Genomic DNA, 21,671 nt, shown 5'->3' with positions numbered 1-21,671 from the left:
CATACAAAATTGCCCGCAAAAGGTCATTTGAGTCAATTTGTCCATTGGAAAGGGACAGTAGCCCACCACAAACCTAGTCTTCACTGTGAAAATCAATATATTATGTACTGATTCAGTAGCAGATTTGAAGAAAAATGGAAAACCTGTTCAGAAAAAAAGACATTTTGAGAAAAAATGCAGACTTTGTTTTCGAGAAATGATTTCCAGCAAATTACAACATTCAGAATATTTCCTATAGTCATTGCATATTAATTCAAATACAGCTACCTGGCATTTACCTTTCATTGTTTGATACGGCCACAGGACTTGTCTTTGTATAAACCATGTCTGGGTATATGTATGTATGAATATGCACACACATACATCTGATAGGTTGACAGATGGTTAAATTATCTTAAAATGTACACATGCACAGATGCAACACGATACACCGGCTGTAAGCTCTGATGACATCTCCACCTGCTGCAGTTTTCCACAGTTAAGACTGTAATTGGCTCACTTCAGAAGAGAAGAAACCCTACCGAGGAAAGTTCAAAGCATGACAGAGAAAGGCTGTCTAGTGGGCAGGCCAATTAATTGTTTTTCTCTTGCAATATCTCATTTTCCCTTCTTGTCACATCGCACCAGGTAATTTAGTACAGCCACCCTATTGCTTTGGCAGCTAAAAATATAATGTCAAACATCAACAGTGCTTGAAGGACAGCTTTCACCTGGCACTGAATTCATGCAGATATGATCTGTTTTGTGCAGCTTCTGTTCTGTTATGCATCATACCAAGTGATTTGAATAATTCTGGGCATCCTGATCACAACTGAAATTCGGCAAAATGGAAAGCAAGCCCGGTATTGTGATCTCTAACAATAGCGATCCCAACCCTGTGTTTAAGAAGAACTTCCAAGTCACCAGAACTCCAGATAGTCTTTTCTCTCCTCATTGTGAATTTCCACTGAATAGACTTTGCAAATAATGGGAATGGCAAGGAAACCTCAGCACTGCCAGTACCTGAGCTTGAAGAACTATGTCTGGTAAAGGTCAAGGATATTCTAAGGCTGGGAGTAACTGCCTAATTAGTACATAAATACATAATTTGGAATTCAATTTGCTAGCACCATGACTTCACCTTATGGGATCATCTGGGTTTTTTGTTCTTGACTCCCTGCTTGTTATCCCTGACTTCACTTGCATAATGGACTGACCATCATCTCTCTACAGATACCACATTTCTGTTGTGTTGACCTTGGCTTCCTGCCTTCAAATACAGAGAGGCCAGATACTCATTCATAGCAGTAACTATCCACCAGCATTCACTTATACGCTGGAGATTTTCATGATGAACTGTGTTATTGGGTGAATGAACAACCGGTGGTTGCTGTTTGTTGCTCTGGTTTTGCCCAATAAAGATCTAGTAATGGTAATGAGCTATAAGAGAGATCTGGGACAAACAAGGCCCCATGATTATTAATCCTGATAATGGGTTTTAAATGATAAAGCACATGTTACTACTTCTGCTACCACTGCTGGAAATGTTGCTGGGAATCTAAATGGGGAAGCAGGGAGTTACTTGACAAAAACTGGAAGGAAGCATATACCTTCAGCTCTCTTACAACTGTCTTCTCTAGGCTGGGGACCTCCCTGGGTGTGAGGACTATTAAAATTCCCAAGCCAGAATCTTTAGTACATTGGGGAAAGGTATGCTACAAATATGTGTTTCCTGATGTACTTCCCAGTCAACTCAAAGCTGTGTTTGTATAGAAGAAGCTCCTGTGGCTTCCCAACATAATGTGGGTCGCATGGATTCTCAAGGCAATTATTTTGGGATAGTCATCTGCTAGCAGTAAGCCCGTGCCGAGTCATAAAGAACTTTATAGGTTAAAACCTGCACTTCAATTTCACTAAATAACATTTTTCAGCCAGGCCAAAAAATTCTACTTTGGATCCATCCGTCCACAAAACATTATTCCAATAGTATTCTGGTTTATCTACATGGTCTTTCACAAACTGTAGATAGGCAGCAATGCTCTTTTTAGTAGCTTTCTCCTTGCAACCCTGCCAAGCATACCGTTGTTGTTTTTCTATGTTCTCCTGATTGTGATTTCATGATTACTGATATTCACCAATGCAAGAGAGTCCTTTAGTTCCTTAGACCAGTGGTTCTGAAGTTTTTTTTCATCATGGAGCCCCTTTAAATAGCTTTTGTGGCCACGGACCATGGCCATGGGCCCCCAGAACTTAACTCAAGATTTAAATCATAACATTTCTTCAAGCCTTCACAGACCCCCTGTGATGACATCGCGCCATCCACCCACCCCCCAGAGTTTGCAGACCACAGGTTGAGAACCACTGCCTTAGATGTTACCTTGGGGTCCTTTGATACTTCCCAAAATATTACATGTCTTGCTCTTGGTATATTCTTGGTTAGCCAAGAGGCTAACAGTGGTGCTGAATTGCCTCATTTGTATACAATCTGCCTGACAATGGATTGGTGGAGTCCAATTCTTTGGAAATAGTGTTGTAACCTTTTCCAGTCTGGTAAGGATCAACAATTGTTTTTTTGGAAATTCTCAGAAATCTCCCTCAATTCATAACACAGTTCCACATACTTGTTTTGTGAAGCCCAGACTTTGATAGTGAATACCCAGAATTCTGTTCTTTAAATAAGGGAGAACCTCCCACACTCACACTTGATTATCATCCCATTGATTGAAACCCTTGACTCCAATTTCTCCTTAAATGAACTGATAATCTGAGAGATTCACATACTTTTGCCACATACAAATATGTAGCTTTGGATTATTCTCCTCAAAAAAAAAAAAAAAGTGAATAAGAATTAAGACTCATTTTTTAAATTGGGTTCTCATTTTCTAGTTCTAGGACTTGTGTGGAGATAACTTTTTAGGTTATATTTCTGCAGAAAAATTGACAATTCAGAAGGGCTCCCAAACTTTCACACAACACTGGAGTTTACTGCCAGCTTCTATGTGAATTCTGACATTTTGTTCCTCAGAGAATCCAAATCCCTCTTGCTGCCAGGCTTCTGGAAACTCAACACAGAAAATGCATCAATGTTTTCCTTTGAGGCTTGGGTGAAAACAATGGCTTTATACAATGGTTTTGATGTAAAATCTGTAGTTCACCTTAGAAACCACTGAATTTAAATGTAACAGATGGCTCTCCTAATGTTTATAAATTTTACTTTCAAAATACCTCAGTTGGCAAGGGCTTGTGAGTTCATTTGACAGGTTTATTCAGGGATGATACTTCAACGTACATTCCAAGCCAGATGGATGCAGGTCTGAAATATGACACATTGGGACTTGACTAAAAAGGAAGCTACTTCCCTTGTAGAGTGTCTGGAATTTTTTGTATTGTTTTTAAATGTTTGTAAACTGGGCAGTCACTATTGTGAGGGGCAGTCATCTAAATCATTTTTTTAAAAAAAATACATTGAGCTAATTTCATGGATTTATATTTTGACTATGTTTTAGATTTACCATAAGAAAACTGCTGTTCCAAAACTTTGCACACTTTTGCATGATGAGATTTTCTTTAAGCACCCACAGATCAACCTTTTAAGATCCGGGGTGTGTATGGGTTCAATTTACTTATATATAAGGCACATGGGTGCAATCAATAAGCACTTGGGGGTTAAGGATTAATGTAAGGACACTTTTTTTCTCTTCTTTGTTAGGAGTTATTGTTAATTAATAGTATCCACATCCAAAAGGATCTGGGATTGTATTTAAACCACTACAGGTAATCCTCATTTAGCAAACTACAATGGGGAGCAGCAATTTTGTCATTAAGCAAAGTGGTTGCTAAGTGAAACAACAACTGTGCTTACATCCTACTTCAGATTTCCTTTGCTTTACAGACCTGCGAAGGGCATGAATGTGAGGATTGATCACAAAGTTACTTTTTAATCTCCATTGTAACTGCAAACAGTTTCTAAATGAGGCAGTTGCTAAAGGGAGGTTGCCTGTAGCATGTTGAAACTGATGGTAAAAATGCTCTGAAGCACATGCAAGAGAGCAGGCACACAATGCCTCTTGATAACCCTTTGAACCCAATATCTTTTTCTGGGGTCGTGCTGGTCAGAGGTTCTGACCAGTTCTGGAGAACCAGTAGTGGAAATTTTGAGTAGTTCAAAGAACCGGTAAATACCACCTCTGACTGGCCCCACCCCCATCTGTTCTCTGCCTCCCGAGTCCCAGCTGATTGGGAAGAAATGGGGATTTTGCAGTATCCTTCCCCTGGAGTGGGGAGGGAATGGAGATTTTACAGTATCCTTCCCCTGCCATGCCCACCAAGCCACACCCACCAAGCTATGCCCACAGAACCAGTAGTAAAAATTTTTTGAATCCCACCACTGATGCTATAGTTGTGGCCTTGCAAACCCACGAAGCGCTGCAGCTGCTTTAAGGAGTTCCAGACAGGAGCTAAATGGCCATTCCTGAAATATTTTTTCCCCTTCAGAACTGAAGCACTGCATAGCTTTTCAAACTTGGCCTCCAGCAGAACAATACTGCAGTCACGTTCCCTCCTTTGTAGGAGCCGATTAATATACTCATCCCGGTTTGCAAGCACCGACTTAAAAAATGGAGTCTACCACTAAGCTGGTGGGTGATTAGTAAAGAATTGGCCAGGTAAGAAAGTGCTCAAGAGAGAAAAAGGAAGAGAACCAACATTGATTTTGTAATTGTTTCCCCGAGGCTAAAATATTAAATTATTGAATCCTATAGTCACCCACTACTGTCCCAGGATTTAGACAGCCCTGATCTAAGAAAATCAATGCTAAATAATTATGAGTCTTTATTGTTTTTTGTTGCAGCTCAGCTCAGAAAGATGTCTAAATAAAGCCATTTCCCCCTTCCTATTTATTGTTTTTGTAACGTTTTCTTCTATTCATGGCATCTGCGTACAGTGTTGACAGGTGTCTGTGTTTCTCTTGGCTTCTGAGCAATCACTTTTTAATAAAATATCATCTGCCAGTAATAATCGATACTGCATCACTGTCTTTTGAGGATGGTGGGGCTCACCAGCAGGTTTACAGTAATTGATTCAGCCTGGGCCTTTGGCTAATTTCTTTTCTGTTGAATTTTACAACAGGCACATTCAGTCGAACTGCCCGGGGATTCTGCTGTTGCTCTTCCTCCATACACGTGGGGCTCATTCCCCTTCGGACCGGCAAAGATTTCACAGCTGCAGCTCATTAACTTCAACCTGAAGGTATAAGTCCTTTGGGAAGAAAACAGTGCAGAGCGGTTTTCCCAAGAGTTTGCTTTCCTCTGACATTGTTTTGCATCTGAACTTTTAATTGAGATAGATGTTCACATTAGCCAATGCCCGCTTTTTGTTGCAGATTTCTTCTTGAGCAGACAGTGCAGAGAGTGATGGTGTATGAATATGCACACAGACATGCAGATGCGTAAGCAGTGGGTAGGTTTCAAAATTTTTTACTACCGGTTCTGTGGGCATAGCTTGGTGGGCATGGCATGGTGGGAATGGCAGGGGAAAAATAGTATAAAATCTCCATTCCCACCCCACTCCAGGGGAAGATTACTGCAAAATCCCCACTTCCTCCCGATCAGCTGGGACTTGGGAGGCAGAGAATAGATGGGGGCAGGGCCAGTCAGAAGTATTTCTACCGGTTCTCCAAACTACTCAAAATTTCCGCTACCGGTTCTCCAGAATTGGTCAGAACCTGCTGAAACCCGCCTCTGTGTGTAAGGATACATCCTACCATACAAAGGGAAAGAAACTGTGTTGTGGGCCAGTGGTGGTATTCAGCTGGTTCTATCCAATTCGCGCGAACCACTAGCGGCGGTGGTGGGAGGCTCCGCTCACCCGCCATCACATCCTGTTTTTGATGCTCTGTGCATGTGTGGAAGGTTGAGTGGAAGCGCACTCACATTTGCGAACCAGTAGCGAAGGTAAGTGAAAACCACCCCTGCTGTGAGCACAGAGCAGAGCTGGAAGGAAGATGGTGCCAGAGGTCTCAAAATAAAGGATAAATAAGGGCAATGCCAGTTTGCATGCATTGTTAGCTGGACAATGAGACAAATTCCACTTGGGATATGCCTTGTTGGGAAAAGCAAACTGGTTTCATACTATATCTTTTTTTCTTTCTTGAAAAACATCCCTTTTCTTCCTCAGATAAATCGGGAGAACTCAGAGCAGGTCATCTTGAGCATTTGGCACTGATAAGGCAAAAAATCATTTAATTTTAAAACCATAAAAATTAACCATAAAAACACAAATGGTTCAGGCATGATGTGAAATTGTTTTAAAGATTTCTTTTTAATTTTAAAGGCAGACTGATGTGAAAGGCCAAGTTTACAGACCTACATTGTTTTAACAATAATTAATGCAATTGTATATTCAAATATTTCTGGATTTTAAAAAAAAAAAAGAATGAAGAATCCATTATCTTTGACTAGGGCCAAGGACCTAAAGAGGCTATGTCACATTCCTAAATGGTCAAGTCACTAATTTTATCTATTTACTGTAAATCTATGAAAATGCCATGGGAGTCACAAATGAGAAAATAGAAAGAAAAAACAACTTCTATTGGAGAGCAGCTGTAGGCAGGAAGCTAGGCAAGCAGAGAAATTTCAGATAGTTTCCACACCTCATTGACCATAAAAATCACTGACAGGCTAAAGGGGCCTCTCCTAATCTTGTGTCTTCTATAAGCCAGGTTGGCTATGCTTTCCAAGAGATAAGGCTGTGCAGCACAACAAAGGCAGAAAGGTGTTTTGCACCGTGTGTGATGCATTGTGAGCCCCTGCAAACTCTGAAGGACCCATTTGCCCTGAAATCAAAAGGGTAACACAGCCTTTCAAGGTATTTATCATCACCTATTTTCCTAGGTCTTAATCTCAGCCATACTCACAATAGATTGTCATATTAACAAAAGGAGACCGGGTTTGGGGTGGGTGGGTTTGACTTTGCTATATTTTAGATTTATGGATGATGTTATTTAAAAATAGTTATAGTAAACAGAGTATACAAGGAACTCTGTAACCCAACTGATTTAAAAATAGTTATAGTAACAAAGTTTGCAAGGAACTCTGTAACCCAACTCATATTGGGAGGAATACTCATAGTAAAAATGTAGATGCAGATAGAGACAAAGATCCAAGAGAGGAGTATGGGAGGCATGCCAAAAAACAAACAAGAATTGAAATATTAAAATGGGCGAGAGATGATGGATAGAAAGAAAATGTTTTTTAATATAATGGGGGCCTGATTAAAAGTTAGAATAAAAGTAGAAATAAGGATACACATCTCTAAATAATAGAATAAAAGCAATAATTAGAGATTGAAAGATGGATTTAATATGTATGTTTAAATAATATGGTGACTGATGTCAAGCTGGAGTATTGGGATTATATTTTCATACAATATGTGCATTACATTAGGATTAGTAAGGATGGCCTGACTAAATGGAATACATGAAATAATTAAATGAAAAGATTAGAGGTTGAAAGATGGTATTATTATGCATGCTTAAATAATATTGTAATTGGCATTAGAATGGTACATTGAAATACTGAATAACTAAATAATGAAGGACTATATCTTAATGCAAATATGAGTATTAATTTTAGGAGTATATAAGCCTAACCAATGTAACAAATATTATTGATATCAGTATTGTTATTTGTATCAAAATGAATGATACCCAGATGCCACACTGTTCATGTATTGATGTTGATGTATATATAAAAATAAAAGAAAAAACATAAAAAAAGAAAAGAAAATTATCATAAAAGAATTCTGTAAAATGAGAAAGCTCAACCACATGTCACCTTGGATTGTATGTGTTGAGGTCCATCATGGAAAGGTAAGATAATAGAGCCCTGCTAGGTGCAACTTGGTTTAGATCTTCCACACAAAGCCACAAATACATAGATTTGACTATAAACTAAAGTTTATATAAGATTGAAGACAAAAAAGCAAAAACCTGGAAGATTTATTTTAACATGCATTCATTTATCTCTCTGCTCTCCATTTTATGCGTGCACCTTCACCTTCATATTAGTCCTTTCTGCAAAAGGTATGTACGGAAAACTGAACACTGAGATAGCAGTGATCAATAACTTGCTGTATTGTATTACCCAAGTAGTTTTGCAATTCAGAGGCAGAGGCCTGTTTTCTATGCCAAGACCCAGTTTTCTTGACATGGTCAGTTAAAACTGAAATAATGGAAGACACAAAACATATATTACAATAGAAATGGGGAACTTTAACTACCCTGATATTAACTGGGAGACAAGCTCTGCACCACGTGGAAGGTTTCTGAGATCTTGAAATGGGGTGCCAATCAGAGCAGACAGAACTGAGCTCTTTGGAGCAATAGTCTAACTTTATGAAACCATGATGGCGAACTTATGGCACGTGTGCTGGAAGTGGCATGTAGAGCCATCTCTCTGGGCACATGAGCTGTCGCCCGTTGCTCTTCTGGGTTCTGGTGCGCCGGCTAGCTGATCTTCACGCATGTGGGAGCGCCGTAAACCAGAAGAGCAGCTGCCCGATGCGCATGCATGCACTGGGAAGATGATCTTCTGGTTTCCAGCATGTTCATGTGCACCAACCAGCTGGTCTTTGCGCATGCATGCATGCCAGAAACCAGAAGCGTAGGTGGCTGGTGCGCATGTACCATCTTCCCGGCATGCACATGTGCACGAGAAGGCTGCTCTTCCAGTTTCCTGTGCGCGTATGCGCACCAGCCAGCTTGTCATCATGCAAGCATGCGCACCAGAAACCGGAAGACCAGGTGGAAGACAAGGAACCTGGAAGATCATCTTCCCGGCATGCGCATGCGCCCCTGGGCGGCTGCTCTTCCAGTTTCCGGCATGCACATGCATGCACGCTCCCATTTCGGCACTCAGTGCCGAAAAGTTTCACCAACACACTTATATACCATGTTTCCCCAAAAATAAGACCCTGTCTTATATTTTTCTGAATCCTGAAATAAGATCTTGGCCTTATTTTCGGGGATGTCTTATTATTTTGGGGCACGTGGAGCAAGACGATGCTCCTCTTGCTGTCTTACCTGATTTCCAGCTCTCTCCCCCTAACCCTAACCAGAGGAAATGGCATGGACCAGCTGTGCATGCGTTTAAATATTTTGGGGGAGGGCTTATTTTCGGGGGGGGCTTATTTTAGCGCATGCCTGATTGGGGTTATTATCAGGGGATGTCTTATTTTAGGGGAAACAGGGTAACATTAACTCCTATGTTTCCTTTGCCTTGAATTTCTTGGTTTTCTCTTTAATGATCTGTTTGCAGAAAATCCAATTAAAGAATTAGTCTAAAGGTACCTAAACATTGAACAAAGGCTTTGAAAAGAAAACCTCTAAAAGTGCCTGAATTATATTTTTTTCATTCTCTGTAGCATTTTTTTCTCGTGTTTTTCCCCATCAGACAAAAAAAATTGCAAAGGCAGCTGTTTCATAAAATTATCTATTGATTTTCAAAAGTAACGTCTGTGTTCCAGACAACCATAAATCTCTGAGATGTAATATACAATGTTTTAGTGTCAAAAAGCAGAATCCACTGACACTGTAAATTCACACTTACTGTATCTTTTCCTATGAAGAAAAGAGCAATATAATTTATTTGAGAAAAAAAAAAACCTTGGAGGCAATAGAACCGACGATTAAATCCTTGGTGTACATTACCCACATGAAATTCATATAATAATTTAAATAAAACAAAAATATAAATTTGTATCTATGGATGAAAATATATACAGAGGGCTGGGCAATCATTTTTGTGGACTCCAAATAGACCACAGAGAGGACCAAAATGTAAGATTAAAGATGAATTAGCTGCACTAAGCTTAATTAATCAACTTCTATTAACCTTTACTTTGAGAAAATGTGACAAATTCTGCCATTACCCAGCAGAGTAATTTTGGATGGTTCAAAGGATCAAAAAACAGTGATGGCATCCAAAATGTAGGTTCCATTCTTGCTCTAAAGTTATTCAGTTTTTTCTTGTGTACCTGAAGATCTTCATCAAAATCACCAGAAGAACTGAGTGAATGACATCTCCTTTTGCAAAAATACTTTTCAGGCCAGATTAACCATAGTACTAACTGTAGTAATATGACTCACAACAATCAAATTATTAATTCATGAAGGGAATGATTACTTATAAGTGAATGGATTTGTAATTCAAGCATACACAGCTTCAGTCCATTAGGAGAGTAGAGGGAGTATTTTAAGAGAGAAGCTAAGCTAACACTCACCCTCCATGTGATTTTTTTAGAAAATTAATATTTTTGAAATTTCTCAAGCATTAACAATTAGAAATGAAAAGCGAAATGGCTGAGCTGAATATTCCGTTACTTTCTTGCATTCCATTGCAGCCTATTTATGCAGTGTACTGCAGCTTTGACTAGGTATGTCAATTATAAATTATTTTACATTTGGCAGGTTCATGATTTATGAATAGCAAATTGAAATACATTTATATTTTACCCACCAATATTTGGAGGTTTTTTTTAGATTACTACATTGTCTTTAAAATGATGTTGTATAATAGCTTTAGCTGCTGATTCACAAAGCAAAAGAAAAGAATTTAAAAAGGACTTTTTAAAAAGAATTTAAAAAGGAAAAATCCATCAAATTTCCTTGTCTTGAAAATTATTTTCTTCAGTACTTAATTGGATCCTTGGAAGTTTGATTGATTCTCTGAGTTGATTAAAAGCATTCAAAGGTTGTTTGCATTCGTACTTAAACATGTTTGTATGTACTTTTGCTTGATAGATACCATTGACAGTATGGTGGATATGACTCAAAACTATGGGGCAAATGTTACCTTGAAAATATTTTGAGGTTGTGAGGAGAGAAAGATCTAGAAAATAAATTAATGTGTCCTGATCCCGATCCTCTCATGGATGACTTCGAAGTAATTCTGGAAATAAACCTAACCTACTTCAGATGTTTTACTGTATATTATAAAATAGACTTGCCCCTTAGCTAGGCATCAATAGCAATATCTGTAGGAAAAACAGGCAGTAGTGCAAATTGTAGCATGTACTGTTTCTTCATGGTGTCTAGAGTGAAAGCTTCCCACTTGTTCTATCTTAGTTGAAAGCCAATTAATCAAGACCATCAGCCTAGCCAATCCCACAACTCTTAATTGCAGTGTTTCTCAACCTCAGCAGGGACAATTCTGGAAGCTGAAGCCCACATAACTTAAAGTTCCTAGATTTGAGAAATACTGCTACACATCTAAGCAAAGGTCAACATGTGTTTATTCCATATATGAAAGTTGACTGTAGCAATTGTTGGATTCACTTCAGAAGTAGTAGTAGGACAGTATTCTGCACCAAGCTAAATAGCAGAAAGCACTGGCCATCGGTCTTTAATTATTGTTTTCCATCTTTTGTCTCAGGCAAATGCCAAGGTTTGCCCAATGCTTGTAATGTTTGTTTGAACAACCAATCCATAAATAAATAAATAAATAAATAAATAAATAAAACCCAGCATGCAGATAAATTTTACTGGTAGTTTGCAGATTATTTGGGGAGTAGAAAGCTGTTCTCATGAACTTGTAACTGGTTCTTTTTATTCTGCTCATTACATTTTTCTCACATGTAATATGTTACAACTCCTGATACCACTGGCTTCATGAGAATGAACAACAAATTACATACATGATGCCATTTCCCTACTACTTTGAATAGCATCTTGCAATTCCTACTGTTATGGTCTATATGCTGATTCTTCGAGTCAAAGGCTGAAGGGCCTGATCCTATCATGTGGAGAGCTAGCAGGGAATCAATCAACCAAACAAATAAACAAAGGAGACCATTAGCAGGAATAAGCAAAGATTCTGGCAAAGATTTTAGATTCTGGCAGAGCACTAAGGCCCAGATTGTACCAACAACTTTGAAGGACAGAGCAAAGATGAGCTGCTTGGTTACACTGAAAGCAAGGGAAAGCCCCTGACTGAGCTGTGCTGAGGTGTGCTTGCAGCTGGGACTACTTAGGAGCAGCTGCTAGAGCTTTGCTCATCTTTGGAAACAACCCTCCAATGTTGAACCTTTATGACAGGGCTGTCAAAGTCCCAGCCCACGGGCCAGATGTGTCACGTGCTGGCCATGCTCACGTCTGGTATAGCAAAGGGGGAAAAAGTCCCGGTACGTCACGTGTTGCCACTGTGAAATGTGAGTTGACATCCCTGCTTTATCACATGGCCCAGAGTTGTGGAACTCTAGCCTTATCTAAACCATCCTTCTTTTCTACAATGCTCTCTTCTACCTTCCTGGATTTGTGATTCATTGGCTGTCTACTTCTATCTCTGGAACTTGTCTCTTATAGCTACAATTCCAGGCTGGGCTTTGCAGACTTTTAAGTCTGGATTCCTTCAAGTTTCAACTTATATTTCTACCAAGTTTCTACCAGTATTATGTTCTGGCTACCAGACAGAATCTCACCAGGCATTCTACCTGCCTTTGTACTCATCTGTATTACAATTCCTTCTTCTCACCTCATTGAAAGAAGGGAAGAATGACCAAACTGGAAGGCATGCAATTAAAATAACTTTTGCCTGAGCTGAAAGTTCTGTGTAATAATACTAGAGACCATTTGAATTGAATATGAAAGGTAGAAATCATGAAACCAAATTGCAATAGTAGGTGTGGAATGAGAAGTGTAAAGCCATGGCAGAAATGGAAGGAAGTATGTCTACCAGATCTGGGCTGCAACAATCTGGACAATGACAAAATGAAGGCAAAGAGTGAGTGTGCTCCCTATTTCTTTGTTGCCATCTACTGGTCATCAAGCTTTGGGAGTGGATCACTACAAGGAAGTTCATTATAGTAGTATCTTCTATATCAGCGATGTGGAACTGTGATCCATTTACGATCTGTGAACTTCAACTCCCAGAATTCCTGAGCCAGCTCGGGAATTCTGGTTCAGGAATTGTGGAAGTTGAAGTTCACAGATCGTAAAAGGGCCATAGTTCCACACCCCTGTTCTATATGGTCTCCTGAAAAATAATTAAGGTGTAAGTTAAATACAACATATCCTATCTCTTTCACTTCTGAAGGATAGAGGAAAAGGGTTCTAAACTATATAGATTGCCATTTTTTTCAGGTTTTCCCTGAAGAATGATAAAGAATGACTCTTTAGGACTTCTACATCAGGAGTTTAATACTTAACTACTTCTGATGAAATATGAATCCTGCTTTGGTAAGAGAATTGCTATGTGAGAAAAGACTGATAATAGAGTATGTTTGGCTACTGTAGGTGTCTAGGCAAGATCAATTACTCATTATACAGAATTACTGTTAGATATAATTTTATAAACCAAATTAACTCAGAGGTTTTTTTTTTTTTTAATGGAATTTATTTTCTTAAAGCGTAACTCCTAAGTCATTATAATTTAATAAAAATATGAATGCAATTCTCCCTCATTATAAATAATCTACTCAATTATTCATGAGTCATAATGCCATATTTCTCACTTCTTTTGCATTCATCTCCTTTGCAACAACCTAGCCTACGGCACTAATGAATGCAGGGCAGATAATAAATCTTGAAAAGTTCAGCTCTAATGGCAAGTTAAGATGATTCAACCCCTTTGAATGCCTAAAATGCTTTTCCAATTACTTTCTAAAGCAAAATAAAGGTAGTTCCTTGCATTTTGCTTGATTTATATTTTCTTTGCTATAGGTCAGAGGAAAGAGACAGCGAAGCCCAGCAGGTCCTTGAAAGTATAACGACAGTGAATTTTGGAAGAGATATTAAAGAGCTGAGCTGGTTCTTATTTAACTAATAAAGCCTTTTGCTCTCCTTTTGTCCATTGGTCAGTGATTACAAAATAAAAGGAATGGTGTAGCTGAGGAGAAGAGCAGCTGGGCCGAAACCAAAGCAAGTGAAAAACATGCAGAGGAAAATCATCCTCAGCGTGATATTTAACACAAGCAATTTAATATTAATGCTTTATGCCTACGGTGATCAGGGATACTTTTACTCCTCGTACAAGAACAAAGCCAGGGATTACAACACCACAGGAAACTGAAGGCATCTGCTAGTTACAAGTTGAAAAATATCACATTAAGTTACTTGCAACCCACAACATCCGGGTTATTCAATTCAAAACTGGAACTCTGTTTTGTCCAGCTGGGGAAATCTCAGAATGCCCTTACGCAGCAGATGTGCTTAATAATGGCTTCTTTTCCTTAGCAACACATAAGATTTAATCTGAACAAATAGGATATTGAAACATTGAATTTAAAAAACGTACGGTTTATGTTGATCAGCGCATCCTCTTGGTTTTAAGCTTCGTGTTCAATCCTCTTAATTTTAATTGCTTTGCATTATCTGTTTTACCTTTTCATTATATTGTAAGCCAACCATCTCATTGTAACCGTGTGATGGGTAGCATGAAAATTTAATAAATATTTTGAGATTATATTTGATCTTGCATTAATCAGAATCAAGATAATTCCCCATATTTCCAGACTCTTTGCTTGTTCTCATGCTAGAAGAATTTATATATCAAGATAATTAACAATCCAATCACTCTTCGGTTGCCACAAACAACCATCCTGATGCAACCTTACTTAACCCCCTGGGTTGAGCCTTCCTTCTGATAATGACTGACCAGGGAAGTTGCTTTTCTGGTATATTCAACAATCAGAGGAGGAATGCTGTACAATGCTTGGGTCAGAACCATTCAGAACAAACAAGTTGGACTGAAAACAGTATGAACTTTGAAGATACAGTACCAGTAGCACTTAGACTTATATACCGCTTCACGATGCTTAACAGCTCTTTTTTAAGCAGTTTACAGAGTCAGCATATTGCCCCCAACAATTTGGGTCCTCATTTTACTGACTTCGGAAGGATGGAAGGCTGAGTCAACCTTGAGTTGGTGAGGATCGAACCCCCAGCAGTCGGCAGAATTAGCCTACAATATTGCATTCTAACCACTGCACCACCAAGGCTCTTACATGCTATTATCATTAGTACAATATCAATGTTCGCAAGACAGTGGTCAATTACCATACTCATATACAGATAATCCTCGATTTAAAACCATTAGTGACCATCTGCTGTTACAAAAACACTAAAGTAACTTATGAGAGATCCTTTCACTTAAAACCGCTTCAACATCCCCATGGTTATGTGACCAAAATTCCAATGCTTGGCAACCAGCATGTATTTACAATGGTTGCAGTGACAACCAGGGGTCGTGTAATCACCATTGGTCAGCTTCCCACCTGTCTTCCAATGAAAAAAGTAAATAGGGGAAGCCAGATTCACCTAACAACCATGTGAGTCACTTAACTGTGGCCAAAAAAAAAAAAAAAGATTGTAAAATTGGGCATAATTCACTTAACAACCTCCTCGCCTAGCAACAGAAATTCTTGTCCCAGTTATGGCTGTAAATCAAGGACTACCTGTAACTGGATTGGTCCACTTACCTTGTAGTAGAAGAGAAAGAATCCACAGAAAAGGCTGTATAAATCTGCTGTAAGAAGGGAGAGGTTGACTGCTGTAGCGCTCGTCTTCTTAATCACCACAGGCATGAAGCTATAGAGGCCAAACATGCAGGCGCTAAAGCCAACATACAGTAATCCTATAGGAAGGAAAGAAGGAAGGAAGGAAGGAAGGAAGGAAGGAAGGAAGGAAGGAAGGAAGGAAGGAAGGAAGGAAAATGATAAGCAGTCAGTACTGTCTTGCCCAGATTTTCTGAAGGCAACTTTTCTGCTGAGAGAAACAAACCTTGGAAGATTTCTAACTGCCCAAGGTATGCCAGGAGAGAGGGAAGGTAGCCTTAATTTATTTGTGTCCTGAGGTGTCAGAGTCATCTGAGACATAATCCAGGAAAAAAAATAAATCTTACCTTCAGATATGTACTTGCCGGGAATGGAATAAACAAAGTGAGAAAGTGGCCTGGTGTGAGCTTTCAACATCACGACACATGTTCTCATCCTGACTTTTCTGAAAAGGCTGCTGTGTACTTGGCTACCTAAAGTACAGCTGACTTGAAATGTTACAAGAATGTCATTCTTGGCCCTCGTTTGATAATTTATAATCTTCCAGTTTTCACAGTCACTGTCTACAGTTCTAACACTCTGCCCTCACTCTCCCTGGCTTCGATATTCTATATTTGTACGATGTTACTACAAGAATGATAATCATAGCAAAGTGATCGTATGTACTACAGTCACAAAAAAATAACAATATCCCCAGATTTAGAACTAATAACAGAAATTCAAAAGCAAAGTTATCCACAAGAATTAACAACATAAAGGAGATCAACAAGTGGCAACATCTCCCCTTTATTTATTTGTATCCTGCCTTTATTGTTTTGATGAATAACCCAAGATGGCAAACATACCTAATACTCCTTTCTTCTCCTATTTTCCCCACAGCACCAATCCTGTGAGATGGGTTGGGCCTAGAGATAGTGACTGGCACAAAGTCACCGAGCTGGCTTTCATGCCTAAGACAGGATTAGAACTCCCAATTTCCTGGTTTATAGCTTGGGGGCCTTGACTACTAAACTGAACTGGTTTTATCTGTATAACTAGGCAAATTCCGAATGATACTGTTTCTTTCCCTGTGTGATTTATGTCACAATCTCATATCATTTTTTTCCCTGAAGACTTCCTCCAGAACAAACATACCATAAATTTACTACGGCAATGTAATTACTTTCAGTACCTTCATATGAAAGTCTATTTACAGCAGTGTTAAGATTTCCCCCCCACCCTCAAGAGTTACTTTCCTTTTGGTTTAAAGATCGAGCTACTGGTGGAACTGATGGATACTATTAAAATGCAGACATCCATCTTCTAGTACACAGTACATATTCAGCACTTAATGTACACTGGGGAACGGGGTGGGGAGGTTTTTGGGAGAGAGTAGCTAAATGTCTCCTCACAACATTTCCATTACTTCTTAGCTTTGAAGAAAACTGTTAAGCTTTTGCAAAGAAGAGGATGCATCTTTTGTGATGGAAATAGGTAAGAGGCTAGCAAAGCTGAATAGAGAAGGTTGGGGTTTTTTGTGGCATTCTGATTCTAGAGCAGTGTTTCTCAACCTTGGAAGCTTGAAGTCCACCCATCTTCAAGCTACCAAGATTGAGAAACACTGCTCTAGAGCCTTGACAAGATCTGCAGAGCCCTTACAGGCCAGAGTTGTTCTGTTACCTGATCTGTAGCATACAAAAAAATTCCCCAACATAATTACTTTGTTTTGATAGTCATAAGATGGGCTCAGCCATTATGCCAAGCCATGACTGAGTGTAATGCACACATTCACAAAAACACACAAAGCAAGTCTTGGCTTATGGGTGTCTGTAAGGAAGACAAAAAAGATGAATGACTTCATGTGAGTCATGCCATTCATGTCATTTGCATAAATGATTAAAAATACTAATGAAAAAATAATCATTAACTGCCCAACCAAAAGACATGATGTAACCAAAAGGCACAATATAATCAGAATAAAATACCAGGAGGTAACTGAAAAGGAATAAAAGAAGGCACATCATGCATACTTTGTTAAAAAGATAAAAATCTCCAAAATATTAGTTTATGGAGATGACCAGGCTAAGCTCCCAGGATGACCAGGGAGAGGTCCAATGTGCCATAAATCACGAGTCCCTGCATGCCCACAAGAGATCTAAGTACAGCCCACTTTGAATGCCTCTCTTATCTCCCACGCATTTCCCTTTACAGTCAGTTGGCCAGATTCTTGTAGAAAGTTTAAGCTTTCAATAATTTTTTATACTCATTTATACTCATTTGAACTGCCTGAATCTCTTAATTTCCTAGTTTCTGTTGTAACATTATGAAAATTAGCAAGGAGGGAACTAGCCTACCACCTGCTGTTAACATTATATACAGTAAGTTTTCAGCAAGCACACCAGAAACTCTGGCATAATGAAATTAAGCCCAGTAAACAGTAATAATTCTGCATCACAGATATAACATGATGAACTGGGAGTAACTGAAAGTAGAAACACAGGTTTTCAAAATACTCTGCTCAGTTGGGCAGGAAAATCAAAGAAAGGAAGAAGACCTTGCTCAAGCATGCTTCTGGAAATCATGCTAAACTGTGTCTCAAAGCTGTACATAGGTAGCCCCAAAGAAACCTAGAGCAAGATCCCTGGAAAGCCTCCAAAAACAGTTACCAAATTATCATGTTTAATCAGTGGTGGGTTGCTCCCGGTTTGGTCTGGTTCTTGTGAACCGGTAGTAAAACCGGCAGGAGGCTCCGCCCACCCATCCGCATGTTGTCATAGACAATTTGCGCATGCGCAGAAGCCTGCATGTGATCCCGTTGTGAACCGTTGGTAAAGGTAAGTAGAACCAGTGGTGGGTTGCCCCCAGTTTGCACCGGTTTTATAGAACCAGTAGTGAAACCAGCGGGAGGCTCCACCCACTGACCCCGACGTCATCAGAACGCTTCTGTGCATGTGCAGAAGAGTGCGCGCATGGCCCGGTTGTGAACTGTAGTAAAGATAAATAAGACCCACCCCTGAGTAGAACCCACCCCTGTGTTTAATGTAATAGAAGGGGAAAAGAATAATATTAATAATATTAATTGTATTTCATTGGAATGATACCATATCCAAGCTATCAGGGATGTCCAATCTTGGCAATTTTAAGACTTGTGGACTTAAACTCCCAGAATTCTCCCAGCCAGTCATGGATACCCTTGTGATACATGTAAGTAAAATCAACTTGACTTTAATGATTATCCTAGCTCTGTCTACTCTAGCCCCCAAAATGTTGCATCTCACTGATTTAGCATAATGCGCAAATGGAATCCAAAATCAAGTGATCTCTGCTCTAACAAAACATCTGCTTTTGCTAATTGAATGATAGCAAAAATGTGCTTCAGAGGCTACCTGTTTACAGACAGGTGAAGCTGGAGGGCCTTTGCCTCACTGCTGCTGGTGATTAGTTAGTTCACACCACCAAACATATTTCTCTCATTTCTTCTTAAAAGGGGAACGAGTCCCAGAAGCCTTGTAAAAATCTCAACTGCGTGATAAAAAAGACCAGTCATGCTTTACATTGATCCGTGTTCAATTTAGGAGCCATATTGAACAAAGCAGGAAGATCTTTGCAACTGAGGGTAATAGCAGATGTGCACAGCTTCATTAAGGTTTGGGGATAATCAGAGGAAATGATGAGGGAAGACCCAATGGGAGCAATGGTCGAGTGTGTCATTTATAATTGCAATCCTCAGCTATTGCCTCTGTAACCAGTCAGCTTAAGGAGCTCTTCAACCTGCTGCTGTTGATATTCATTTGGAAAGGAAGCTAACTAGGAGCTGTTGAGGCCCATTAAGCATATTACCTCCCTTATTCCTCATTATAAGGGCAGTTGGGCTCAATGTGCCTTTTTACATTAACTGCCATTTGCAGCCTTCTAATGCAGATGGCATCAAATGCCATCTTTACTGTAGTACTTAAGAAATGAGCCTCCTAGACAAAACCATTTGCTTAGCACATCAATGGGGTATACAGATAATAGTTTCTTCATCTGAAAAAAAAAAATTGGTACAAAAATTGCACCCCCCCAGTACCGGAATGGGACAACTTGCCACAGCCAACTCACCATGGCCAATTCACTGCAGGACAACTCGCCAGGGCCAACTTGCCATGGGGCAACTCACTGCAGGACAATTTAACAATTCTATTTAATTATTTAAAATGAATAAAAAAATAATTTAATTTTTGCCATTCAAATTTCATTTTGTCCCTCATTTTGCATCCTTTCTTCAATGATTCTATTCCACTAGTTGGCAAATGGGCCATTTCCGGCCTCCAGAGGCCTCCGGGGGGGGGTTGGGGGGGGAAGGCTGTTTTCATTCTCCCCAAGCTCCTAGAAAGGTTCTGGTGCCTGGGGAGAGAGAAAAACGGGCCTACCGGGCCCACTGTGCCAGGAGCGGGGCATGGGGCGTGGGGGCGTACACACATGCGCGGGGGCGGGACACATAGAATTATGGGTGTGGGCATGTGTGCGTGCAACCCCCTTCCCCCCTGCTCCTGGCACGTGATGGCAAAAAGGTTAGCCATCACTGCACTAGTTCTTTGATATTAAAGTAACTTTTATCCTGTGATGAGTTGTCCTGTGGCAAATTGGCTGTGGCAAGTTGTCCTACAATGAGTTGGTTACGGCAAGTTGGCCATGGCAAATTGTCATAGCACACACACTCCCAGTCCAGCCTCCTCCCAGACATTTTTCCAATTCTTGTACAAGCTGTAAAAAAAACTCTCTTAAACAACCTCAAGAGGTTAGCAGTGGGGAGAAACAGAAGTTCCTTTATTTTGTAGGTGGGAGCCAAGTAGGGAGTTGTTCTGTCTCCTCTTCATTTTAAGGTTGTTGGTTTTTTTTTGCTTTAAGTTAAACAAACACACACCTGAGTGGTTTTTTGTTTTGTTTTTATCAAGAAAGAGAAAAGCAAAAGAATTGGCCATCAGACTACATTTAGCCAATTCTTAGAAAGTAAAAGAAAGTTTCCCTTGCCCATCCCACTAAGAAATGTGAAAAAACCCACATGCTCTCAATTTCTGTTTGCTTTGCTTTTAATGTGTGCATCATCATAAACAGAGCAAATTAATGAGAGTGGACTACTTAATCATTATTTATGAAGCAAAGCAATCAAATTGAATTATAAACTATGGTTTATAATCAACCATGACTAGTTTATGTAGCACACAAAACCATTAATGCCTACCACAGTAATTTGCAGATCCAAAAATATTTTAGTATTGTTCACTGATGGGAATACAAATTTAACTAATTGCCCTTTGACTAGCTCAAAAAACTGTCAGTGATGTGGTTGCCACATGTCACTAAACTATAAACTATGATTTGAAAACCCAATTTCAGCATGTTGATGAACCCAGCTAGCATTTACCAACTTTCAACTTAAGCTCAATTCATTATAGACTGCAAAAAAGATAAATTCTCAGGCCTAAATGGAGCTAAACCAGGGGTGAAATGCTACCCGTTTGCACCAGTTCGGGCGAACCAATAGCGGCGGCGGCCGGTGGTTCAGAGAACCGGTAGCAGGGGCAGCGCGAGGCTCCGCCCACCTGCCCAGACGTCATTACTTCTTGGTTTTAACTAGGAAGTAACCTGCTTTTTACCTTCTGCGCATGCGCAGAGGGTCCAAAATTGCACATGACGTGCGTGCACACTTCAAAACCGGTAGGGAAGGTAAGTAGATTTCACCCCTGAGCTAAACCAAGATGTTACCACCACTGTCATTTAAGCAATGCTATAATCTCAAACACAGTTTATTTTCTGAACAATAAGCAATAGTAAAGTAACTTCTAGTCTTACCTATTTGCCAGTCCCAGGGAACTTTTAACAATTCTTTGTGTTCCATTATAGCACTGGGAGGAAAAATAAAGAAATGTTTTGATAAGGGAAATTCTAATTATTTCTAATTATTTCCACAAAGTGAAGTAAATATATATATTGTTAAAATAGAGGAAATCTCATGCTCATGTTAGTTACTACCAGATTTGTACAAATAGCTCTCACTTTCTCTCTGTATTTGAAATGTAATTAGCAGAGTAATGAGAGTTACTAACACAGAGAGCTATTTTTTTAAAAAAGTTTTTTATTTTTATTTTTCATAAACACATTTACATGTACAGTTATTTCCATCA

At 39.4% G+C, this 21,671-nt stretch overlaps 1 protein-coding gene and 1 long non-coding RNA gene across 3 annotated transcripts in view; one reads left to right on the top strand and one right to left on the bottom strand.

The window, feature by feature from the left end:
- Nucleotides 1–21,671, bottom strand: part of SLC35F1 (solute carrier family 35 member F1) — a 233,486-nt gene that overhangs the window by 8,007 nt on the left and 203,808 nt on the right. The window contains exons 6-7 of the mRNA XM_034418687.3: nucleotides 21,340–21,392; nucleotides 15,451–15,605 (exon numbers count right to left, since the gene is read on the bottom strand). Of these exons, the coding sequence (XP_034274578.2) occupies nucleotides 15,451–15,605; nucleotides 21,340–21,392 (208 nt within the window). The remainder of the gene's footprint in view (nucleotides 1–15,450; nucleotides 15,606–21,339; nucleotides 21,393–21,671) is intronic.
- Nucleotides 5,370–13,793, top strand: LOC117666216 (uncharacterized). Of its 2 annotated transcripts, XR_004591687.2 has the most exons (4): nucleotides 5,370–5,436; nucleotides 6,698–6,843; nucleotides 8,045–8,059; nucleotides 13,694–13,793. It is a non-coding gene; the product is annotated as an uncharacterized LOC117666216 (long non-coding RNA). The 2 variants fall into 2 exon arrangements; XR_009622810.1 differs by lacking the exon at nucleotides 8,045–8,059.

Source organism: Pantherophis guttatus, chromosome 1 (assembly GCF_059756535.1).
Source record: "Pantherophis guttatus breed Tessera chromosome 1, ASM5975653v1, whole genome shotgun sequence".
NCBI lineage: Eukaryota > Metazoa > Chordata > Lepidosauria > Squamata > Colubridae > Pantherophis > Pantherophis guttatus.
The sequence above is the reverse complement of the archived record's forward strand: the minus strand, read 5'-3'. Positions and strand labels throughout refer to the sequence as shown.